The sequence below is a fragment of the Emydura macquarii genome, unplaced genomic scaffold (assembly GCF_026122565.2).
Source record: "Emydura macquarii macquarii isolate MOO-44397 ecotype Brisbane River unplaced genomic scaffold, CSIRO-AGI_Emac_v2 contig_767, whole genome shotgun sequence".
Taxonomy (NCBI): domain Eukaryota; kingdom Metazoa; phylum Chordata; order Testudines; family Chelidae; genus Emydura; species Emydura macquarii.
The window spans coordinates 625,614-652,172 of record NW_027130904.1 but is presented as its reverse complement, the minus strand read 5'-3'; the positions used below and the strand labels follow the sequence as shown (position 1 = coordinate 652,172).

The following is a 26,559-nucleotide window of genomic DNA, read 5'->3' as shown; positions in this document are numbered from 1 at the left end:
TATTGTTTTAACATTTCATACAATACTGTTATTGTTTGAGCTCAGGATATATGCAACCTGAATGTAAGTAAGCAGATTGTAGTGAGCATTTGCACATGTCATATGTCCCTTTGATTTTTTCACATAGTTTGGCTCGCTTGTTTAATGTACATGGTATTCATATGTAAATTACAAAAAAATTAGTAGTCTGCACCTAGTAAATCAGGAATATCACTGGAAATTTTTCATTAACATGAGGGGGGAAAAGAGGGAGTGATCTACATCTTCCAAAAGACATGAGTGAAGTCTGTCCTAATAAATTAAGCTCCTTCTGTTTACTTTTGGGTATGGGGAAGGAAACTTCCAGATTTGAAGAATAGATTCAGATGTTGAAGTTGACTTTTAGGACTGCTTTGAATTATGTGCTAGACCCAGACCCTCTCAAGCAATGCCATTCATAACCCCTTGAACCGGATATGGACAGTTAAATAATAATCCATAGCAAAGATACTATATGATTACTTGATTTCTCAGGAAAAATCAATTTCCAGTGATGGATGATTCAAGACTTTTTTTTTTTTTTTAAACCAGTTTTTTTTTTTTTCTCCTGTGAGCTACTTCCCCTTGATAGCCCTGTTTCTTTACCTGCATATAATGCTGTTGCTAACAGAACAAAACCCTGGGATTTTGAAAAGCAAGCACCGTAGCACATAGATTCAGTCCTTCTATTAGATAGCATGAATTATGTTGATAGTAATGACATAATGGTGTCATTGCTCAAAAACTCTGCTGTTTTTGCTTTCTGAAATTGTACAATAGTAAACCTTTTTTCTTTTAACTATAGCATGGACTTCGCTACCAATAAACTGAGGAGAGCAGGCAATCAAACTGGCTTCTATGTTCTTCGTTGCAGTCCTAAAGATTTTAAGAAATACTTCCTCACCTTTGCCATAGAGGTCAGTATACTGCACAAAACAGTAACTGTATTGCCTACAGCAAAAAGCACAGCTGCATGATTTATTTTTTGTTTATATACAGTAAATCGTTGTTTGTGTCTTCTGTTTACATGAACTATGTATTCTCCTATTTAGTTCATTAACGTCATTGCTGTTCACAATACTTTTTATTTACATGCTAATGATGGTTGTATAAATCACAACATTATCAGTACATCAGCCTCTCCTACCAAAATTTCAAAATATCATAAACAGTAGCTGCTCCTTGGTGTGGTATATCAAAAAATAGTATGTGAGCTTTTGTTCTGGCTTGCAGCAGTTAGTTAGATACTGTAACAAATACCTTCAAAGCCGTGCACATTTCAGCAGATGACACAATGATGCTAGTGCGTTGATTGAAAAGTATCAGCCATTTTGGAATCTACTACGTTACAAACAAAGAAATTTTTGCCAAATCAGAGAAACATAATCAAGAGAGAAAGGAATCATAGAAGATTAGGGTTGGAAGGGACCTCAGGAGATCATCTAGTCCAACCCCCTACTCAAAGCAGGACCAACTCCAACTAAATCATCCCAGCCAGTACTTTGTCAAACCAGGACTTAATAACCTCTAAGGACGAAGATTCCACCATTTCCCTAGTTAACCCATTCCAGTGCTTCACCACACTCCTAGTGAAAAAGTTTTTCCTAATATCCAACCCAGACCTCCCCCACTGCAACTTGAGACAATTGCTCCTTGTTTTGTCATCTGCCACCACTGAGAACAGCCTAGCTCCATCCTCTTTGGAACCCCCCTTCAGGTAGTTGAAGGCTGCTCTTCTGCAGACTAAATAAATCCAGTTTCCTCAGCCTCTCCTCATAAGTTTTGTGGAATTGCACAACTCATTCACTTAGTATATTTAGACTTTTCTTTCAGAAAGGAAAGCTGAGTGTGAAAGAGAGTTTCTTTTAGTTGATCCGGTAAGATCATCTGCCATTCGGTGCAAGTTTGTATAATTTCTTGCTTTGGTTTTTCTAAGTAAACAATTAGAGAGTTACTGAGATTTGGTATTCATTGGTATGATTTCCAGAGTGTTGTAAAGAAAGGGCACGTGACAGCAATAAAGGAGCTTCTATAATTTAGAAATGGCCAACTGGATCTTTTCTAAGTTTGTCTTAAAGAAATATGCTGTGTGTTGAGGCTGTGTGTAAAGTTTCAGCTTGGAGTCTATAGCACATTGTTTAGAACTGTGCTATAGACAACAAACATAGGAATCTAGCCTAAATCTTTGTAAGGTGCCTGTCCTAAGGACCATACGTGCATCAGTGCACAGCACTACAAAATACATCTCACTGTTGCTAATAGGTTTTCTGTTTGAGAACTCAAGATGTGAGGCTTCTTACAAGATTACATTTCCACCTCATCACCTTTATTGCATGAGGTAACTTTTATGTTAGTAGCAAGGAAGACTCACTTATAAGTGGGTCCATTCACTCTGTTTACTTTTAAATCTCTTAGTTGCAGTCCCAATCACTAATGCCAAAATGCTAATCAGCACTTCCAGTGATAGAAATACTTCCATGTTAACCCAAAATCAGTGTCTTCTCATTTTACTAGCTATTGGGATTAAATTATCAAATGACAATAACTAGTTACTTGAGAATTTTCTCTTTAATAAATTGAGTGTATCTTGTTTACATTTTAAAATATATGTTGGTCTTTCCTTTTTCTGATGAAAATTCTCTACAGCGGGACCGTGTCACTGAGTATAAGCACTGCTTAATAACAAAAAATGAGATTGGAGAGTATAATCTTAGTGGGACTAAGAGAAGTTTTGGTAACCTTAAGGATCTGTTGAATTGCTATCAGACAGAAACTATCCGTTCAGACAACATCATTTTCCAGTTTATCAAATGCTGCCCTCCAAAACCAAAAGGTAAAGAACTTGTAAACATAAACACGTCTATTTATTTTTGGGTTAATTGATTTTTTTTTTTAAAGAGAAATTAGCAGATCAATATATTTGCCCAACAGACATTTTTCTCTTCTTAGTCATTGAGATTTCAGCGCTAGTGTCAGCCTGGGTTTGTAAGAAGTTACTCACAGTGCTGTGATCTCTTCCACAAAGCATTACCATCCCAGCTGTCAGCTGTCCTGGCTGAAAGTAAAACTGGCCTCTTAATGACTGATAGGTTGTATTCAGCAGAACTTCTTGTCTTATCAAGTGTTTAGCTACACATTTATATTACGAAAGAGCTGCTAAATTTGCCATTTCTTATTCTAAAAATGCACATATATACCATGAGAATGAGGTGTGGAATATTTTCAGCAATGTAAGGTTGTACTTGCCAAAAATTAGAGTGCTTGAGAAACTTTAACAATCAGGAGAGAGAGAACCAAAATGTTATCTCTAGATCCAGAAAGATCCATTGTTTGATTCAATACTGTAATACTGTGGTATTTATTAAACAGTTGTTCTCTCTCCCTGCTATGGTATCCACATTAAACTTCTCATCAGAGTAGATTTACATCTTAAATTAATAATTCTGCTGAAACAACATTGTGATAAAAGTATTTAACAGAGATGTTTTCTGGTTTTTGTTTGTTTCTTTCTTTTCACCCCCTCTTACCCAGATAAGTCAAATCTTCTAGTCTTCAGGAGCAATGGTGTATCTGATGTACCTACATCACCCACATTGCAGAGACACAATAATGTCAACCAAATGGTCTTTCACAAAATCCGGAATGAGGACTTGATATTTGTAAGTTCACTTATTGCATCTAAGCATTTTCATGGGCAGTTGCGCGCAGAATTCTGAAAATCTAGTCCCTGTTTGTATGTTATTTAAAATAACAACCTTAATTGCAGCAAGATGTTTTGCTACTCTTTATACTTTATACTTATATTGCTATTCTTTATGCTCCCAGCATTCAGTTCCCTTCTCTACTGGTTCTTGCAACAACCTGTCTCCAAAGATCCCCAAACAGTCAAAGGGGGGGAAAAGCCTTCATCTATAAAATATTTAGGTTAAATTCTCACACCTGCTCATCTGACTCTTGAATCTGATTGTATTAGTTTTAAAGGCTTTCCACATGCATGATTTATAGAGAACTTTTAAGTGATCAATGTTTTCCAAAATTGGCAGAAAAGGTTATCTGACTGCTTCTTCCCTGTTACACCTACCTTTTTTATTTTTTAGAATGAGAGCCTTGGACAGGGCACCTTTACTAAGATATTTAAAGGTATAAGGAAAGAAGTGGGAGATTATGGCGAGCTCCATCAAACTGAAGTCCTCTTAAAAGTGCTGGATAAAGTGCACAGAAACTACTCTGAGGTTTGTATGATTCTTGGGTAATATATTAGTTTATTAATTATTGTCTATAAACAATTACTGTTCTTCATTACAATGAACAATTTAAAGTGGGGTTATATGGTAGATGATTACTGTTCAGTTTAATCTAGGGCCAGATTCTTTCCTGCACCAAGCATAATACTGTGCAGGAGAGATGGGTAGGCTGCCAGGAAACCAGTTATAGCTTCCTTATTCTCTGCTTTGCACAGCTGCACCTCAGACTGTGGACTAGGGACTGCTGGTAACTAATCTGCACCATCTGACAATGGTTCCTAAGGGACCACATCCACCTGCTGAGAAATGCCAGATTGCAGCGATGTTCCAGCCATGTCCACTTCTGCCCTTGGTACCCTACACTTTAGGCCAGAGGGATTGGTGTAGAGGCCCGCTATAATGGCTTCACACTATCTGAGAGCTTCACCCCTCATGTCCCTCATTGGGAGAATTCTCAGCTGACCAAATATGACCAATGTTAGGGCCCCTTGCACCTCCTGAGCAGCACAAAGGGGCCAGATCGAGAGAGAGAATTTGGCCCCAAATTTCACCTTTGATCCAATATACTACATGCAAATGCAATGAAATGCTGTAGTTCGGAAGTTCTGAGCAGTTAACTACCTTCCATTTGTTGTCTGTAGCCATCTTTGTGGAATTCAGGTATCTACCATAGGTTAAAAGGGATTCTATGTGAGTGCTGTTCACTTTCTGTATGTATAAAGCATTCTTGTCCACCCATATTTTTCCTATCACCAACAAATTAGATTGCTGACTAAACATATGTGCAATGTGTGTAAAACAATTATTAAAAAGTCACTGCACAAGCCAACAAAATGGAATCAGTTATGCAGTACCTTTGCAGTAAGTTAGGAATTGAAGTAATGTGAAAATGTGGGTGGTTTAATGTGTTTAATTCCAAATAATTTTAACATTTGATTTTTCTGCCCTGATTATCATTCTCTCTGCCTTTCACTTGCAGTCTTTCTTTGAGGCAGCAAGCATGATGAGCCAACTTTCTTACAAGCACTTGGTATTAAATTATGGAGTATGTGTCTGTGGAGAGGAGAGTAAGTAAAATCAATTATATTTATGTGCACTGATTTCAAACAGCTTTCATTACAGTTTCTTTTCTTGTTCTTGTGTAAAGGTCTGCTGCAAAATTTATTTGCATCCTAGTTGTACCAGGGCAAGGCTAAGTGGCTCAGCAGGCATTCATGTGACAAAGTGACATCAGTAAGCATCATGGGAAATTTGCATAGCTTGTGGGAAAGTGCAGTGTAACCTTTGTGAAGGATTCGCTAACACATCTTTAGAGATGGGCAAAGACTTTTAAAAGCCAGTTTTTCAAAATCAGCTGACAAAATGGTTTTCACAATTTGACTACTTGCATTTGCATGTCCATGGTGGTCCGTGGTCAGCATAAGTGCCTGATTTTTCAAGCAAATCACCATTTGACCTGCAAAAAGTCTTGACTGTTACGCTTTGCACATGATCAAATGCTGATTTTCTGTGCACAAATGTGCACAGGTGTAGATTAGGCAACCAGTTCTGAAAATGTGGCCCATTATTTCAGCAGAAACTCTGCCCCTTTCCTCATCCCTCCAATAAAAAATCATCATAGGAACTGTACATTGGTATGTATGTAACATATCCTTAATTTACTGTAGGACACTGTAACTTTTTAAAAGCAACTTCAGAGTGTTGCTCTAGATTTTATTTATGTATTCCATCCTGTTTCAGACTTTTATATGAGCTAGTTTTCCTGGTTTTTTATGTGCATATGTCTTAAGGTATATTAGTGTTAACAGATCCCTTATGTTGGTGATCATTTGTTCCCTTTACTCCTTTTACTTAGACTATAGGCATAGTGGCCAGGTTTTGCTAAACAAACTTTGGTTTTCCATTTTAGTTTTTCATGTGGCTTTTCTAAGTTATTTTAGCATAGTATTGTTTTCACTCTGCGATTCCCATTTTGTAACAAAATAAACATTTTATGGTAATTGTGTAAGCGTTGGAGTCTGTTTTTGTGTTTTATCATAGAAGTATTGAAGAGCTCAACATGCTGTAAGATGTGCCCTGAGTTCAGTTAAAGGGGATGTGCAATGGTTTTGTAAACTATTTTGATTAAAATCCTAAATTCTGCTTATCTACATCATAAAATGTAAATGCCCTTATATTTTTCTTGACTGCTCAAAAAAGAAAGGATGCAACTGCTTTTGGGAGTTTCCACATATCCTTGCTTTACAACTTGACTAGAGCTTTCAGTGTGAGAAGAAACATGGAGTAAATAGTATAACTCAATGGTTCTCTACCTTTTCTACACTGGGACTGGGACCCACTATCCCATTTAGCAATATAGGAGAGCAGAACAGCACAGGTTGAGAACAATGGCCCTTGTGTTTTGTGTTTGATTCTCCAAGTTATTTTAACATCATTTTGTGGGATGGAAAGGGATAATTTGAAATTGCTGGGTGCCAAGTAATTTTATTTTAATAATTACTAAAAATATTTAGTCCAGAGAAACAAGAAATGGGAGGCCAGCTCTTACTAATTGCTTCTCTTACTGGCAACTAAGAGATGTGGCTCCCACTGCTTAGTCACAGGGTTTTTTAAAATATACCTTAGAGACTACCATGACCAAGACCAAGCAAAATAATCACAATCATTTACATATGGCTGTTTTATTATTGTAGAAAGGAAAAGAAACATTAAACAAAACAATACAAATGACAGTATACAAGTGATAGACTAGTGACTTCTATTACAAACTCTTCTCCACAGGTAGACATATAGAGCTTTTAACAGAGATTAAATCCTTGAGAGTCAACTACCTTTGGGGGATGCTTTTCTCTTGATAAGTTAAGACCAAAGTATATTGTTTCCTAAAATTAGTGTGAATCCATTCTTCAGTATATCCTTAGACAACTAAGAATGTTTGTAGAAGGGCAAAAGAATTTTGTTTCAGGGCAGGTAGACTTGTTGCTTATTAATAAATAACCAGCCAGTTTATAATTGGCAAAGTAAGCAATCTTAACTACATCCTATGAAATTGAAGAAGATATTTAAATTAGTTTTGACATGGCCTGAGAGGCTCGCTGCCGTAAGATGTGTAAACATACCGTTAGAAGAAGCCATTTAAGGACCTGTCTTAAAACAGGCCAATTAACTACTATTAAGAATCCTAAATCCAGTTAAATCCCACTATTTCTCTGTTTACCCATGTTTGGCCCCTGTCTCTTGTCCAGGAATACATGGTCTAAGGAGGAGACAGGAGAAACAGTTAGAAAAAGGTGGGTGAGGTAATACCTTTTATTGGACCAATAATAAAAAATATTACCTCACCCATCTTGTGTCCTGGGACTGACACGACTACAACTACACTGTATAGGAGAAACAGTCATTTAAGTTACAACATATCTCAATAAAATTATTACAAGAGTTTAAAGCTCATCCCTTGTTAGTGTCTTATAGACTCATAGACTTAAAGGTCAGAAGGAGCAATTGTGATCATCTAGTATGATCTCCTGCACCTTGCAGGCCACAGAACTTCATCCCCCCCACGCCTGCAATAGACCCCTAACCTCTGGCTGAGTTACTGAAATCCTCAAATCATGATTTAAAGACTTCAAGTTACAGAGAATCCACCATTTATGCTAGTTTAAACCTTCAAATGAGCTGTGCCCAATGCTGCAGATGAAGGCAAAAAAACCTGCAGGTTCTCTGCCAATCTGACCCAGGGAAAAAATCTTTCCTGACCCCCAATATGGCGATCCGTTATACCTTGAGCATGTTGGCAAGATCCACCAGCCAGACACCTGGGAAAGAATTCTCTGTAACAACTCTGAGCCCTCCCCATGTAGTGTCCCATAACCAGTCTTAGTTAACTTTCTCTTACGAATTCATGTTGAAGGCTTGGGGAGGTTTCCTTGGGTTGATTGGTATCTTCTTGAGTCTTCTGTGTCTATGGCAGCTTGCTTGTGGAGTGCTGTTTTGAGTAGGGGAACTGAGGGTGTGCATGAGGGCAAGGGTGCTCACTTGAGAATTTTTATACCCTTCTCCTTCCTATTTTCATGAAATTATAGGAAAACACACCTCTTTCAAGCTTGTTTAGATTCAGCGTTATCTGCTGTCACCCTTTCATTGGCTTAATGTCTTGAGGGTTGACTTAGGTGATGTTTTTAGACCCCGAGTAGTCTCCCTAATGAATATGCGGCATTTTGTAATTGCTTTTGTTCTTGTGACAGAAAAGATCTGTTCTAGATAGCTTTAAAAGTTAGTTTTAACTCTTTTTAGTCAGTCCATTTTCTGTGATATTCCTTCAGTTTTGTTAGAGGTTGACCAGAAATTAAATTCAGTTTTTCAAAAAGTCCAAACACTCTTAGGCTATGTGTACACTGCCGCAGGAAGTCGACTTTGTTTAATTCGACTTTCAGCAGCCGATTTTTGGAAATTGCAGCAGAGTGTACACACTACACTGTTTCCGCTGGTCTCTTGCATTTACACTGACCAGCCTTAATTTGAAATGGAAAGCAGTGCAATGTGGGTAGCTATCCCACAGTGAAACTAGCCGAGGTGGCTGTTGGGATGAGTGTCATCCTCTCAGGATGCAGTGCTGCTTCCCCCACCAAACAAACAGGAAAAGTATTTTTGTGCCGTTTTTTTACTCCCAGCGATCGCCATTGCTGCAGAGACATGGAGCCAGCTCAACTCTGCACTATAATTGGGAGCGTGAAAAATACATCATGGCTTATGGATTATTTTAGAAATAGAGTAGGATGCTGAAGCAGAGACAACACCAATGCCACCGAGGCTGCCCTGCTACAAGACATCGAGCAGAACAATTCCCGATTGCTGCAGGCTGTAACGAGTCATCTGCAGTCTGTGGAGTACCAGTTCTAGTGCAGGGAAACAAGCACAGACTTGTGGGACCGCATCGTTATGCAGCTGTGGGATGATGATCAGTGGCTGCAAAACTTTCATATGCGAAAGGCAACTCTCCTCAAACTGAACTCGGAGCTGGCCCCATCCCTGAAGCGTGTGAACACTCACTTGAGATAAGCAATGACGGTGCAGAAGAGAGTCGCCATCGTTCTCTGGAAGCTGGCAACCCCTGACTTTTACTGCACGGTTGGGAATCAATTCGGAGTCGGTAAATCTACAGTGGGCATAGCCATGAATCAAGCATGCAGTGCGACTTCTGCTACAAAGGCTAGTGATTTTGGGAAATGTGCAGGACATAGTGGAGGGGTTTGCCATGATGGGCTTCCCAAACTGCGGGGGGGGCCATTGATGGGATGCACATCCCTATCTTAGCGCCTGCCCACCTAGCAACCGAGTACATAAACCACCAGGAGTACTTTTCCATGGTCCTGCAGGGGCTTGTGGATCACAGAGGTTGTTTCACTGACATCTATGTGGAGTGGTCTGGGAAGGTGCATGACGCTCGTGTATTTCGTAACTCATGGCTGTTCTCTAAGATGCAGGCGGGCGCTTTCTTCCCTGACCAAAAAATTCACATCGGGGGTGTGGAAATGCCAATAGTGATCCTAGGGGATCCTGCTTACTCATTGCTCCCTTAGCTAATGAAGCCGTACACCGGTCACCTTGACAGTGATAAGGAGTGTTTTAATAAGAGGTAAAGCAGTTGCAGAATGGTTGTAGAATGTGCCTTTGGGCGTTTAAAGGGTAGATGGAGGAGTCTCCTCACTAGGCTGAACATGAGTGAGAAGCACCTCCCTTCTGTGATATCTGCTTGCTGTGTTCTTCATAATGTGTGTGAAGCGAAGGGTGAGAGGTTCCCCCAGGGTTGGGCTGTGGAGGCAGAAAGATTGGCCGCCAATTATGAGCAGCCAGATGCCAGCACTATGCTGAGAGCTAATTGCGGAGCACTTTGCATTGGAGAAGCTTTGAAAACCAGATTCTGCAATGAGATGCAGGACTGATTTCTGTTCCTGTATGTTGTTTTCCTTTGGAGAACCCCTCTCGCCCAAATCCCTCCTGAACAAGATATGATTTAATAAAGAAACGTGTTGAAATGATGCAAAAATCTATTTCTGAACATTCAAGTCACGAGGGAAGGGAGGGGAGAGTATTCATTCACTGTCTCAAGGGGTAGGGTGGTAGCTTGCTGGCCAGCTATCAGCATTGCTGCCACTGCTTTCTGCTCACCTCCACCTGCGTGGAGGCGAGCACATACTGCAGCCTGGACAATCTCCTCTGAGACCTCTTGGGGATGGGGGAAAGGGAGGGCGGCAAAGCCCTCGGTTGAGGAGCATTATGGAGGGGCTGCAGCGGGACTCTGCCTCCGCTCCTCCTGAAGCTCCACAAGCCACTGAAGCATGTCTGCCTGGTCCCGCATTATTCACAGCATTTCCTGCGTGGTACAGCAATCATGTTCCATCATTTCTCGGTGACTCTCCCTGTCCATATTCTGTGACCAGGTCGGCCACCTTGCTCTTTGCTCTGTCTCTGTGGCTGCTGAGGCATTCATGAGCTCAACAAATATGTCGTCTCTGCTTTTTTTTTTTTTTTTCCTCTTCCTAATCTGAGACAGTCTTTCCGCAGCATTTCTTAAGGGTCGGTCCAGTGCCGAGGAGTCTACAGAACGAAAGAAAAATAATGAGGTAGCCACAGTTAACATTGTGAAGAAAAGGATACAAATGTAACAATTTAGATAATGATCCCCTGAAAAATTGTAGACGATGATTCCCATGATACAATGTACACAATAATTCCTTTAAAAAATGTAGCAAATGATTCCCTCTCTCTATTTGTATTTTCATAGAATCATAGAATATTAGAGTTGGAAGGGACCTCAGGAGGTCATCTAGTCCAACCCCCTGCTCAAAGCAGGACTAACCTCAGCTAAATCATCTCAGCCAGGGCTTTGTCAAGCCACAGCTTAAAAACCTCTAAAGATGGAGATTACACCATCTCCTTAGATAACCCATTCCAGTGCTTCACCACTCTCCTAATGAAAAACTTTTTCCTCATGTCCAACCTAGACCTCCCCCCCTGGAACTTGAGACCGTTGCTCCTTGTTCTGTCATCTGCCACCACTGAGAACAGCCTAGCTCCATCCTCCCTGGAACCCCCTTTCAGGTAGTTAAAGGCCGCTATCAAATCCCCCCTCATTCTTCTCTTTTCCAGACTAAACAAGCCTAGTCTTTCAGCTTCTCCTCATAAGTCTTGTGCTCCAGCCCCCTAATCATGTTTGTTGCCCTCCGCTGAACTCTCTCCAACTTCTCCACATCCTTTTTGTAGTGGGGGGCTCAAAACTGGACACAATACTCCAAATGCGGCCTCACCAATGCCAAATAGAGGGGAATAATCATTTCCCGCAATCTGCTGGCAATGCTCCTACTAATGCAGCCCAATATGCTATTAGCCTTCTTGGCAACCAGGGCACACTGCTGACACATATCCAGCTTCTTATCCACTGTTACCCTCCCAGGTCCTTTTCTGCAGAACTGCTGCCTAGCTCGTTGGTCCCCAGTCTGTGGCTCTGCATGGGATTCGTCCGTCCTAAGTGCAGGACTCTGCACTTGTCCTTGTTGAACCTCATCAGATTTCTTTTGGCCCAATCCTCCAGTTTGTTTAGGTCCTTCTGTATCCTATCCCTACCTTCCAGGGTATCTACCACTCCCCCCAGCTTAGTATCATCTGCAAACTTGATGAGGGTGCAATCTACCCCATTCTCCAGATCATTAATGAAGATGTTGAACAAAACCAGCCCCAGGACCGACCCCTGGGGCACTCCACTTGTGACTGGTTGCCAGCTAGACATGGAGACATTGATCACTACTCGTTGAGCCCTATGCTCTAGCCAGTTCTCTATCCATTTTATACTTTACTTTATCCATACTTCTTTAACTTGCTAATAAGAATACTGTGAGAGACCGTATCAAAAGCTTTGCTAAAGTCAAGGTATATCACGTCCACCACTTTCCCCACATCCACAGAGCCAGTCACCTCTTCATAGAAAGCAATCAGATTGGTCAGGCATGACTTTCCCTTTGTGAATATATGTTGACTGTTCCTGATCACCTTCCTCTCTTCCAAGTGTCTTAAAATGGATTCCTTAAGGATCTGCTCCATGATTTTTCCAGGGATTAAGGTGTGGCTGACCGGTCTGTAGTTCCCTGGATCCTCTTTCCTCTTTTTCTTGAAGATGGGCACTATATTTGCTTTTTTCCAGTCATCAGAGACCTCTCCCTGTTGCCACGAACTTTCAAAGATAATAGCCAATGGCTCTGAAATCACATCAGCCAATCTCCCTCAGCACCCTTGGGTGCATTGCATCTACCCCATGGACTTGTGTATGTCCAATCCTTCTAAATAGTCTTGGACCTGTTCCTTCAGCACTGTGGGATGTTCACCTCCTTCCCATTCTGTGCCGCCCAGTGAAGCAGTCTGGGAGCTGTTCTTGTCTGTGAAGACAGAGGCAAAAAAGGCATTGAGTACCTCAGCTTTCTCCACATCCTCTGTCACTAAGTTGCCTCCCCCATTCCGTAAGGGGTCCACACTTTCCCTAATCTTCCTCTTGTTGGTAACATACCTGTAGAATCCCTTCTTGTTCCCTTTCACGTCCCTTGCTAGCTGCAACTCTAATTGTGCTTTGGCTTTCCTGATTTCATTCCTGCATGTTCGAGCACTATTTTTATACTCCTCCCTAGTCATCTGACCAAGCTTCCACTTCTTGTAAGCTTCTTTTTTGTGTTTAAGTTCACCAAAGACTTATTTGTTAAGCCAAGCTGGATGCCTACTGTATTTTCTATTCTTTCTGCACATCGGGATGGTTTGTTCTTGCACCCTCAATAAGGTTTCTTTAAAATACAGCCAGCTCTCTTGGATTCCTTTCCCCTTCATATTAACCTCCCACGGGATCCTGCCCATCAGCTCCCTGAGGGAGTCAAAGTCCGCTTTTCTGAAGTCCATGGTCCGTATCCTGCTGTTCTCCTGTCTTCCTTTTGTCAGGATCCTCAACTTGACCATCTCATGGTCACTGCTGCCTAGGTTGCCACCCACTTCTGCTTCCCCTATCAAATCTTCCCTGTTTGTGAGCAGCAGGTCAAGAGAAGCACGGCCCCTAGTTGGTTGCTCCAGCACTTGCACCAAGAAGTTGTCTGCAACACTATCCAAAAATTTCCTGGATTGTTTGTGCTCTGCTGTATTGCTCTTCCAGCAGATGTCAGGGTGATTGAAGTCCCCCATGGGAATCAGGTCCTGTGAACTGGAAACTTTCCCTAGTTGACTGAAGAAAGCCTCATCTACCTCATCCTCCTGGTCTGGTGGTCTATAACAGACACCCACCACGACTTCACCCTTATTGTTCTTGCTTCTAAGCTTAACCCAGAGACTCTCAACTGGCTTATCTCCAGATTCATACTGGAGCTGAGAGCAGTCATAGTGCTCTCTTCCATACAGTGCAACTCCTCCACCCTTTTGCCCCTGCCTGTCCTTCCTGAACATTTTATGCCCATCCATGACAGTGCTCCAGTTGTGTGAGTTATTCCTCCAAGTCTCAGTTATTACAATCATGTCATAGTTTTTTGACTGTGCCAGGACTTCCAGTTCCTCCTGCTTGTTTCCCAGGCTTCTTGCATTTGTGTATAGGCACTTGAGATAACTAGCCGATTACCCTACTTTCTCAGTATGAATCAGGAGGGCTTTCCTGTTGCACCCTCCTCCTTTTGCTTCCTTGTGGTGTCCCACTTCCCCACTTACCTTCAGGCTTAGGTCTCCGTCCCCCATCCAACTTAGTTTAAAGCCCTCCTCACTAGGTTAGCCAGCCTGTCTGCGAAGATACCCTTCCCTCTCTTCATTAGGAGAATCCCGTCTCTTCCTATTCATTCTTCTTCCCATGATTGAAGAATCCAAAGCCCTGTCTCCGACACCACCTGCATAGCCACGCATTTACGCATTTCATTTTAAACCCTTACAGAGAGGAACTGCGGATGGCATCGTGGGGAGGAAATCACTGCTTGTTTTTTAAACCATTACAGAGAGGAACTGCGGATACCGTGGGGGAGGCTATGCTTAAAACACAGATTTGCTGGACGCAGCGGGGTACTAGCAGTGTTCCGCCACGATGCTGGCTACCTTGATTGCAGCGAAGTATCCTACTGTGGAGGGAGGAACAAGGCAGCCCTCCCCTGAAAAGTTTTGCGAAGGAGAACAGATTACATACATGACAGTTTCTGTGAGATATCAACTGATGATAAATGTAGCATTTCTCATCACATTAAAAAACTGATCCCTGGGTAACCCCCGAGTACAGTCACTAAAACACCTGAGATCCCCTTTGTGTCCCCCCTACCCAACGTAAAAGGACAGAAATGCTAATAAGGAAAAAAACTCACCATATGTGCCTTCCCTGGGTTCATTTGTGCTGTTCTGTGTGCTGCTGGGCTTCTTGGCGGTCAGGAATAAGTCCTGACTTTCTGGGAGAATGAACACACCGCTCTCCTGCAGCCTGCTATCCTCAGCTTCCTTGTCCTTCTCGTCCACGGAGTCCTCATCGTTGATCATGGACTGTGACCTAGCAGGAGGTATCGATGCTGCGGGGGGGCACCGTGGTGGGATCGCCACCAAGAATTGCGTGCAGCTCAGCATAGAACCAGCATTTTTTGGGCGAGGAGCCAGAGCGGCCGTTAGCTTCCCTGGCTTTCTGATACGACTGGCGCAGCTCCTTGATCTTCACATGGCACTGCTGAGCATCCCTCTTGTGTCCCTTCTCCAGCATGCCCTGTGATATCTTCCCATAAATGTCTAGATTCCTTTTTGCTGGCTCTGAGCTGAGCCAGAACGGACTCCTCGCCCCACAGCCCGATGAGATCTAAGATCTCTGGTCAACTCCATGCCGGAGTGCATTTGGGCTTTGCAGTAGCCATGCGGAGAACAGTGACAAAGCTCTCTCTACGCTGACAGCACAGGAAATGAAAATTCAAATCTTCCTGGGGCTTGAGGGGAGGGGACTTTTCCTGCTAGCTTGACCACTGAGCAGCACAGCGCGACTGTCCAGAGCGGTCAAAATGGGGCATTGTGGGATACATTCCGGAGGTCAATTAATTTGATTTAAGTTCCATTGTGTCTACACTGACACTAAATCGATTTAACAAATTCGAATTCGGTGATACGCCACTTACAGAGGTGGTCTTATTAAGTCGATTTTACAGGCACCTTAATTTGAATTAACAGTGGTCGCCAGTGTGGACCAGGCCTTAGTTTATTTTTTTAGAAAGAAGTTTTTAGTTCTCAGAACAGTCTTTTTAAATTAAATAATTCTTACAGAGTGTTTGAGCTTAAATAATTAAAAGTTGTTGACTTTGGAAAGATGATTCTGGTCTTCTGGATTTGGTTGAGGGTTTGCCACTTCCAGTAATTAATTAGTGTATATATATTCTGTATTTAAATGGCTTCTTACACTAGTTTAGCATGGGCATTAGATTCCATGCTGGTGCATAAAGCATTTTACCATCTACATAGCAATGACATTAGAAGCTATATTAGGATCTTTGCATTTATCTAACATATCTGTAAGAATGTGTTTCACAAAGATGTTTGCCATTTCAACATTTAAGAAATAAACAGAAATTTAAAACATCTCCTTATACACGTGTTTTTGTCTAAAAGTTTTGAAGAACACAGCAGGTTTTTCTTGCAAGAGGGTGAGAATCGGTAGAGCCCACTTTGTATTGCTTTGCTATCGCACCTTACTTAAAACATGAATGTTTTACATAATCTGTCTTCTTTAAGTGTGCCTGTCCTTGGAAAATAGAACTAGAAACCTTTTGGAATCTCTGTGATTAACTTTCACATTTTGTAATATAATTTTACACGTGTACTGCTATATTTCCAAGCACTCTGCTATAACATTCTTGTAGCTATATCTTAATATTCAGTAAATATTCCCCTTGATTTCCTAGTTCAGTTATGGTGGTGGTAGCATATACACTTCAATGATTATATAATATTCTGTATCAGTAGGGAATTTTATCTTCAGATAGCTTGTTTATAAGTATCTTAATTTCTCTTTAAACTCAGACTCTGTAATTTATTTACCTTTGAAAACATGGGTGATTTACATATGTAACTTCCATATTCGACTGAGAGAATCCTGTGTTAGCAACCACTAAATTTAATTCAGATAAGTCTGTTACAGATTTGATTAAAATTTATTTTTATAGTTCTGAAAACACTGCATGTTCTCTAAAACACTAAATTGCAAGCCAATTTTTGCATTATAAAGCAGGAAACACACTGTAGTTCCCGTAGTTTTCAGTGTCTTTGGAGTCCAAATGAGGAACATTAATGCAATTAAAAGCAGACGTTCAGGATCACTTCAATTCAGTTTAAATGATTCGTGTCTAAAAAAGCTAAACCACTGAGCTAAGCTGAATGGTTTCCTGGGTCCTTGACTAGAAGACTTTTTAGGTAAGTGTTGCCATATTAATAAAGGCAGGCTGTGGGGAAAGGACCTCTTCTTATGGTTGTGCCTACACAAGACAAGCTATTATCACAGTCTGTTTTCAGATGATAACTTCTGTTGTTCCAATGAAGAATGTGTTTCAATAGCAGAACTAACAATTCAATTCAGTTCAGCAGGATGAAAACTTTTCTTTGAAAGAAAGAAAGAAAGTGTTTAAACAACTGCAGAGTGACTGAGTAGAAATGATTGTTTTATTAATGTAATATGACATTGATACACTGTACATTAAGATGCTAACTGGAAACCACATTACTTTTATTGTCACATGGCGAGGGAGGAAGGACAGTTAAAAAAAAATACTGAATCTGTTTCTTTTTAGTAGCAGCATGTTTATAAAACAAGAATTAATAATTAAACAGTCTGTTTACCTTTTTTAAACACTTCAAATCAGATATCCTGGTGCAGGAGTATGTTAAATTTGGATCCTTGGACACATATTTGAAAAAGAACAAAAATTCTATCACTATCTTGTGGAAACTGGAAGTTGCTAAACAGTTGGCACTGGCCATGCATTTTCTGGTAAGTAGTTTATGCTGCTTTCTTTTAGCTGATCAGTCAAATTCACATGCTTCTGATTCATTACCTATACGTATTACACAAATACACACGAACACAACTCTGTATTAAAAGAACATTATCATACAGTCAAGCACTCAGAAGTTAGGAAATGCCAGAATTAAGGCTGCCTGTGCAATCTTAGTTCAGCCCACTGTGAGTGTGCATTAAGGTAGTCTTTATTTACATAATCACATACTATTTTTTCCACAGGATCCCCGCCTCATTCAGTGCACAGAAAAGACTGTGTTCAATTAATGAGCAATTATTCAATATTTTGTTTTCTTCTCACTATTAAATGTGTGGGCCTAGGTCTGATTTACTGCACTCTATTTACTGCTCTGTGGACAGCAATATTAACTTTGTCATGGGCTTTTCTGTGGCACTTATTGGCATAATATAGAATCATAGAATATTAGAGTTGGAAGGGTCCTCAGGAGGTCATCTAGTCCAACCCCCTGCTCAAGGCAGGACTAACTCAGCTATATCATCCCAGCCAGGGCTTTGTCAAGCCTCAGCTTAAACACCTCTAAAGATGGAGATTCCACCACCTCCCTAGGTAACCCATTCCAGTGCTTCATCACCCTCCTAGTGAAAAACTTTTTCCTAATGTCCAACCTAGACCTCCCCAACTGCAACTTGAGACCGTTGCTCCTTGTTCTGTCATCTGCCACCACCGAGAACAGCCTAGCCCCATCCTCTCTGGAACTCCCTTTCAGGTAGTTAAAGGCTGCTATCCAATCCCCCCTCATTCTTCTCTTTTGCAGACTAAACAAGCCCAGTTTCCTTAGCCTCTCCTCATAAGTCCTGTGCTCCAGCCCCCTAATCATTTTTGTTGCCCTCCGCTGTACTCTCTCCAACTTGTCTACATCCTTTTTGTAGTGGGGGGCCCAAAACTGGACACAATACTCCAAATGCGGCCTTACCAATGCCGAATAGAGGGGAATAATCGCATCCCGCGACCTGCTGGCAATGCTCCTCCTAATGCAGCCTAATATGCTATTAGCCTTCTTGACAACCAGGGCACACTGCTGACTCATATCCAGCTTTTTATCCACTGTTACCCCCAGGTCCTTTTCTGCAGAAAATCTGAGTACTTCACAAACATAAATTAGTTAATCTTCACAACACCCTTGTGTGATGAGCAGATGGTATGTTATCCCCATTTTACAGATAGGAAGCTGAGTCACAGAGAGATCAAGGTCAAAAGTGTCCACTTGGGAAGCATTCAGCTGCCTTAACCATGAGACCCTCCCTTTATTTTCTGCAATCCCCCACCTCATTGACTATACACCTTCGAACTTCTGCAACAAATGGGGAGAGGTCCTACGAAGAGCAGCCTCCTTTACTGTGCAGTCCTGATGCATGTCCAGAGCAGGTCCATCCTATTCACTAAATGAGCAGAGTTCTTTTGGAAAAAAGTATATTATCATGTAATTAAAGACTGTATTAATATGCATACGTATAAGGGAGCTGAATTAAGGTTGCACAGGCAGCCTTAATTCTGGTATTTCCTAACTTCTGAGTGCTTGACTTTGCAACCTCAATAATGTTCTTGTAGCATAGCCTTTTGTGTATAATTTCTTAGTTTTTAAAAAAAAGCAAATTGAAAAAACAGAAATTCCATCAAATGGCATCATTTTGACACCCAGATGCTTCATCAGCAGAGTTAGAATCTTTAGAGCCACCCCACAGACATCTAGCACTCAAGCTAATGGAGTAACTGGTATCAGTAGTAGGTTGTCATCCTCTGTGTGAACCAGCACTAAAGGGAGATGACACGTACCTTCATAGTGGGTTTCACAGATATTTGTTGGCACCAGAGGACTGGTGAGACTCAGCTGTCTCGAGTTCCATTCCAGGCTCTGGAGGAAAGTATGTTCTAGTGGGCACAGACTCTTTTGCCCATTCCCCCAAGCTTGATCTCCTCTGCCCCACCAACTTGTCCCTGTCCCAATTCTTTCTCTTCCTCACACCTGACTGCTTGTGACAGTCCCTTTCTCCTTGCCTTCCCAATTGAAGTCCCTACTCCTCAGGTTTCTCATCCCAGTCCATCCTTTTTCCAGCCACTCTTAGTCTCCTCCTCTGAGCTTGCTGTTAGTGTCAGAATCTCTCACCTTCCCCACACTCAGGCTTCTTGCTCAGCCAGTCCCAGTTCCCCACTCTTACCCACTCATCCAATTTCTCTCTCATTTCCCCCATGCTAACTTCTATTTCCAGTCTTTTTTCCCTGGCCTCCTCATCCAATCTGTCTCCCCACACCCAGTTCTCCCTCTGGTTTCTGTCCTAATCTCTTTGCCCAAGCAGTCCCAGTTCTCTCCTTATAGCAGCTTCTTGTCAGATCTATCTCCTCCCCCACTGTCCCTGCACCCCAACTTGTTCCTAGTCCCAGTCTCCACCGCAGTTCCTAGCACCACATCTAACCTGTGTCCCCTCTAGCCAACTATCTCCCAGTCTCAGTCTCTTTGCCCAACCAATCACAGTTTCTTTCCTCTTCCAGTCCCACTCTCACCAGCTTCTTTGTCCCAATCTACTCCTTTCTCTCCCCAGTCCAGATGGCTTCCTCCTTTGTGCTGCGTACGTGACAGTAGTGGGGCTTCTTGAGGCATAGAAGAGACAGGCCCTGCTCTGAGTTCCAGCTCCCAGACACATCCTAGCCCCTTCACAGCTCAGAACAGCAGTTACAGGGAAAGTCCTTATGAAATTTCTTAGCCCTGAGCTGTAGCATGCTCAGTTAATCTGTGGAAATGATGCATGCACAGTTCAATCCACACAAGGAGCTGTGAGAGGCCTCCAGCATGCTCAGTTAGTATGCAGTCTGTGGAGATTTTTAGCTGTTAATGTTGAAGAAGTCTTTACTGCATATGCAAACTGTGATTTTTTTTTTCCCCCAAAGGCTTATAATTTGGGCAAAGTCGGGTGGATTGTCATGAGGATGGCAAAAGGCTCATCCCTAACGCAAAACCACCTGCTCCCAAATTTCAAGTGTGGGGCAACCTTAATAATGGACGGCACTATCAGTCCTGCCTGTAATTAAGGGCTGATCTATGAGCAGCATTCCACTGAAGTTAATGCAGAATTGAAAGCTGAAGAAAGGACAGAATTAATCCTATATGAGGGTTAACTACTTATGAGATTCTAGGCCAAATTCTGCTCTCAGATACATGTGCAGGCTGTTCCCTTTTCAGTCAAGGAAAGTAGAGGTAGAAGGACAGAATCTTGCATGTTGCACAAGGCAGTTTGAAACTCTGTCCACCCCTTCAATGCTCTACATAATTTTGCTCCCTCTTAATCTCTCCTCTTGCATCCTACTACTTTTCTGTATTCTCCCTACACGCATCTAAATCTTCTCCTGTCACTGTATCCTTCACCTCTCTATCATTGTTAGTCTCATTCTTTCTGTCATGCTGCTCCCTAAGCAGCTTTCATTTTCTCCTGTTTTGTTTGCCAAATGGTCCCCTCTCTTCTGGTTGGAAATCCCAACTTAAAAATCACTTCTTCCAGGAAGAAGTGCGTGCCTACCATTTCCCTCCTTCATCTTCCTATATTAAATATAAATTACCTCCTAATAATGTTAATAGCTAACACCAGTAAAAGCCTGCTGAATTGTTCAAATTACTAATATACCTCAGATCTTATTCAGTATACGCCTCTCTGTAGAACATATATTAAAGCTATCCAAATTTGAAATGTAGATAGATAATGGACATAATTTAACCCTGTTAGTTAAATTTTCTAACCAGTCAAAGAGGAAGTAGCTGTGTCATTTTATTTGTCTGTAATATTTGATCTATTTAATTTCCTAGATTAACACTTTCTTTTAAATGCCTCTTTGAGTTTCTTTGTTTATTTACATAAAAAATGCATTTGTCTTGATCAGGAAGATAAAAGCCTTGTTCATGGGAATGTATGCGCAAAAAATATCTTGCTTATCAGAGAAGAAGATAGGAAGTCTGGAAACCTTCCTTTTATCAAGCTTAGTGATCCTGGCATCAGCATTACAGTTTTGCCAAAAGATAGTAAGTCTTGGAGTCAACTGTCTTGGCTATTGTTTGTAACATGGAAAATAATTTATTTTTATTCCCCCCCACCTCTTACTGTACTGATTGCTTTATTGTTATAAGCTCCTCCAGCCTTTCTCCAGGCCCTAAAACACCATTCCAGGTAGTAGTTACAACTGCATCTTGTTATCAACAACTGGCTACAGGAAATGCAATCAAAATTTTCTGTTGTGTGGTTTTATTTGTTTTTGTTTTGTTTTAAATAAAACTGTGCAAGAACACAGATTGGTTAAAATGGTTCATTAAGGAGACTGGCATTTCAACACAGATTATTGTGTGTTCTAAGCAAAACATCTTCTCCAAAGGGATGTTGGACCATACTGTAATGTGTCATGGTCTACCATACTTGTGGCCTGCTGATGGACTAGTAGTCACTGCAGGTCAGGATTAAAGTGCTTCATTATAGTAATGAGGAGAAGTTTAGAGAACATATGGCATGTCCAGAATTTTCAAAAGTAACCAGTGATTTTAGGTGCCCAATTTGAAACTGCTGGGGCTGATTTTCAAAATCATCCCCAACACATCTCAGGCTGGGCACTTGAAATCACTTTACTCTTGAAAATGTATGCTACTGCTCTGTCACTTCTACAAGCTATGAAATACACTCAAATGGAGTGAAAAAAAAATCAGGACATCATGCACAAGTGGTGATTGACTGTCAGATGGATATATAATGTATTCATTCTCACTGTCTCCCCTCTTTTGTCTTTTAAAGTGAAACTGAGGTGAAAATTCATGCATTCTCTTAAGGAGATTTCCTTAGCCATGTTGCAAATAACACTTTAGGTTATTCAAATTGAAAGCATTTTTAAAATTTAGTCTTCATTGATAGTGTTTCGGTTTTTTTTTTAATTTTATTTTTACTATATTTAGTTTGGGAGATGAAAAGAAACTAATCCATTTTGGTTTTAATCAGTTTTACTTTATAGTTTAAATACATTGGCAGGATACTGCAACCTTTGGAATGCAAATAGTATAGTGCGATGTTATCCAATAAACTTTCCACTAAATTTAAAAATAGTTGAAACATTTCTCTTTATTGTAGTTTTTGTGTAAACTTGATTTTAAAAATCCTAAATCTGCAGTCTAAACTGATCTGACAATATTCTTTTAACCTGTTACCCCAATCAGTTTTAATTTTGATCAAATGATGAAGACTCAGCCAGTTGAATTCCTCTGTATGCACATTGCTGCTTGTTGCTGAGTCAGCACATTGTGCCTCATCTGAACACTATTGAGCATGTGCCTCTGATTTTTCACCTTCTCAATTTTGTGTGGGAACTACGTGTTTTTTATGATAGTGAAGAAGTATATTCATGTCAGAGCAACAACACAATGTAGAAATTCCTCAAATCTGGCTTCATAAGGCTATAACTTTTAAAATTAGAAGCAATGATTGATTCTTCATCCTAGTTACAAGTGTTCATCATTTGTGTGTGTGTCATTTAGCATTTACTACTGAAGTACAGGAACTTGAGAAGAGCTGAAATATTTCATTCTAAAAAATGAGATAATTGTAGAAATTCAAACTTTTACTAATCTGTTTAAGTAGAATTTGCAAATATAAGTAGACACTTCAGTATTATTCTTGACCTGTAGTGTTTTCATGATTACATAGTTCTTCTTGAAAGGATACCCTGGGTTCCACCTGAATGCATTGAAAATCCTAAACAGCTAAGCTTGGCAACAGACAAGTGGAGTTTTGGTACCGCTTTGTGGGAAATCTGCAGTGGGGGAGACAAGCCCCTTGGCGCATTGGATTCTCCCAGAGTAAGTATTGGCGAGTAGAGTTGTTATTACTGTATTTGTGAACACCATGTTTCTTTGTTGACTATACTTTCTAGTCAGCCTTAAATTGTATTTTTTTAGTGTAGTAGTAATGGGTCTTGCAGACAGTCCAAATCCCAAATTATCCAATACAGAAGTGTTTACTGGTATTAAAATGTCTCTCAAAAATAGAATACAACTTTTAAAATTTCCAAAATTATTGCTCCATAATATTGCAGGTCCTTTCCTGCAGGCATATTTAATCCCTCTCTCTTGAAAATCCTCAGGAGATCCCCCTAAACACAAAATCCAACCCTTTTAGGAGCTTTACACAAACTCACTTGTACCCATCACAAAAGCCTAATCTTGCCTGTGGCTGCTTCTGCAATTTCCCGACAGTTCTCCTTTCCTAGCAGAGCCACTGGATGGACACTTAAGTTGCAAGGAGAAACTTCTGAGATATTAGCCCCCTCTGACTCATCCATACACTCTCATAATCAGAATGAAGCTCTTATAGCTGGGCCAGGACTCAGCTAGTCCACAGGTGAGCAAAACTTTCTAACTGCTCCATCCCAGTTAGGTTGCAGAGAATCACCTGTGCAAAGGAAATAAGTTGTTCTTTCTCTTTTAAGCCAGAAATGGCTATTCTGTCACAGATACCCTGTTTGTCACAAAGCAGCCAAGAAAGGTATATGCTAAAGCCTCTTGTATCTCTTTAATCCTAGAAACTGCAGTTTTATGAAGATAGGCACCAACTTCCTGCTCCAAACTGGACAGAACTAGCAAATCTTATAAACAACTGTATGGATTATGAACCAGATTTCAGACCTTCTTTCAGAGCCATTATACGTGATCTTAACAGTTTGTTCACACCAGGTAAGCTCATGGAGGAAAGGGAATGGACTTTTGGTAGTAGGTTGTATGTTCTTTGGGGCGGGGCTGTTGTACGGACACAGAACAAAACAATCCCTTGAATAATGGGATCCTGATCCAAGGCCCTACCAGAATGTAAACAATAAAAATTATAAATTAATATATCGTTTTCCAGTTTGCTATTTAATTGTGAATTTTACTTTATGGTCATTCAAAGCATTTTCATTGTATTATAAATATCTATTTCAAATATATTGTCAAGATTGCAGTCTTAGCTTCTTAGTGAAGTATGTTATATCAATGATCCCTGTACTTTCTTCCAGTAGCTGAGATAAATATTGCTAAATTTACAGTCCCCTCAGATTTACCTCCCAGATTATCAAATGCCCTTCTGATTTTTGAATGTTATTCTCCCTAGAAATGGGGCCATTGCACGGTGGGTGTTATCTTTAAACCAGCAAGGATTGGTTTGCAAAAATGCATATTTAGAAATTCTTAGAACAAGGGTCATTATGAGTCAGCTGTCAAGACCAATCTCTCTCTTTTTTGGCCCAGCAGCATCCAGATTGTCACTCTAATTTGCTGGTTTGTTATAACTCATTCTTTATGACAGCAACTTAGTATTTGATATTTATTTAGGAAACTGGGTTCACTCCACTGCTAGTAATCTATTATGCTCTGGATAGACAAGAGAGGGGGAGCATATCAGCATAATGACATTTGCCATTTCGTCATTTTCTTGTTTTTTGCCCAGATTATGAGCTATTGACAGAAAATGACATGTTGCCAAACATGAGGATTGGTGCTCTTGGATTTTCTGGGGCTTTTAAAGACAGGGACCCAACGCAATTTGAAGAGAGACACCTGAAGTTCTTACAGCAACTTGGCAAGGTAGGAAATACTGACCTCTAATTAGTTGGAAGAAATAAGGTTACTTATATGTAACTGGATTTCTTTGAGATGACTCTGCATGTTCACATTTATGGGTATTTCACTGTCTGGAAGGAAGTTCTGAACTCTAAGGCCTGGTCTCCACTAGAAAATTAGACTGATTTAATTACATCTGGCAGACGTGAAAAATCCACACCCTTGAGTGGTGGTGTTAAGCCAACCTAAGTCCCCATGTACATACTGCTAGGTTGATGGAATAATTCTTCCGTCGACTTAGCTATCACTTCTTGGGGAGATGGATTACCCATGCTGCCAGGAGAACCCCTTCCATTGGTGTAGATAGCATCTTCGCTGACTTGCTACAGTGGCACAGCTATGCTGCTGTAGCATTTCAAGTGTAGACAGGCCCTAATTGGCTGGAAGAACCTCCCCTTTCAGTTTCCTCCTTGTGATTTCATGTACATCATCTTCACTGCACCCTGGTGTCATTGGAATAGATTGTGTAAAGATGGCCCAGACAGATATAAACAATGCACATTCCTTCCAGATTTGTCTTGTAGTCTCTGAGTAGGGTATCACTGAATGGAACAGAACTCTAGGATGAAATCACCACACTGAATTGAGTGTCATTGAGTGGTTAAAAGTTTCAGGAGTGCATTATTAATACCTGGATAGATCTATCTTTTTCCATTTTTATTTTCTGCTCTTAGGTTTTTTTAAAATTGTTCCTGAGCTCTTCTCCCTGGTAACTGATTTTTTTTTTTTTTTTTTAATATCTGAACTATTCTGAATATGGTGACTGTGTGCCTCTTAAAACTGAGAATGTCTCTGTTAATGTGACTGTTAATGTGAAAGTGAAATGTGACTGTTAATGTGAAAGTTTTATGCTGCAGAAACCAGTGTTTGGCTATAGTTTTGCAGACCCCTGCAGACTGGTTGCATGAAGGTGCTGCTGGCCAGCTGACTTAATAAAGCTGACAGAAGCCCAACTAAGCACATATGCCTTTTGAAAACCACTCTCCACCATGTCCATCATGTATTGACATGCTAGACACATGGAATCAGAGACTCCAGTAACACTGCTCCCATATGCAGATGGTTTGTGGCAGTGTACAGGGGAAAGAAGAGTGGTTTTCTAGGGCAGAAGAAGAGAGACACGGGACTATGTATGACACAGGAGTATGAATGAGTGAGGCAGGGAATAATTTTGGAGAAAGTTAGGAAGGAGAGGAAATGAACAGAACAGAAATTGATAGTCAGGAAAATAAAGACAGGCATAGAAAATAAGTTAGCATAACACAGGTGGGGGGAGGAAGACAAAATAGAGAGTCAAATAGATCAAGAAATAAAGAAGAATTGGAAGCAGGGGAGATGGGGTAGGAGAAGGATATTCGCCTACAGATACAGAAAATGCTGTAAAGGTGTAGTAATAGGAGAAAATGGTCAAGAGGCTGCAATGGAATCAATGCTGTTTTTATCCTTTCCCAACCTTAGCTTGCTACATGTCCCAGCTATTATTTCTGAAGTGTGAGTGGGAAGAAATTGGTTGGTTGAGGAGGGGGAGAGGGAACAGAGGTTACTCACCTCTCTTTTCCTTTCTCCTTCCCACCTCCTCAACCTGCTTCTCAAACCCTCCCATACACATCAACCTCACCTGAAC

At 40.9% G+C, this 26,559-nt stretch overlaps 1 protein-coding gene across 3 annotated transcripts in view; it reads left to right on the top strand.

The window, feature by feature from the left end:
* The window catches only part of JAK2 (Janus kinase 2), a 153,759-nt gene that overhangs the window by 99,666 nt on the left and 27,534 nt on the right, over nt 1-26,559 (top strand). For all 3 annotated transcript variants that reach the window (XM_067543052.1, XM_067543049.1, XM_067543051.1), the window contains exons 9-18: nt 824-935; nt 2,665-2,851; nt 3,550-3,677; nt 4,116-4,250; nt 5,242-5,329; nt 17,144-17,271; nt 21,188-21,326; nt 22,987-23,138; nt 23,861-24,011; nt 24,763-24,899. In XM_067543052.1, coding sequence (XP_067399153.1) covers nt 824-935; nt 2,665-2,851; nt 3,550-3,677; nt 4,116-4,250; nt 5,242-5,329; nt 17,144-17,271; nt 21,188-21,326; nt 22,987-23,138; nt 23,861-24,011; nt 24,763-24,899 — 1,357 coding nt within the window. The remainder of the gene's footprint in view (nt 1-823; nt 936-2,664; nt 2,852-3,549; nt 3,678-4,115; nt 4,251-5,241; nt 5,330-17,143; nt 17,272-21,187; nt 21,327-22,986; nt 23,139-23,860; nt 24,012-24,762; nt 24,900-26,559) is intronic.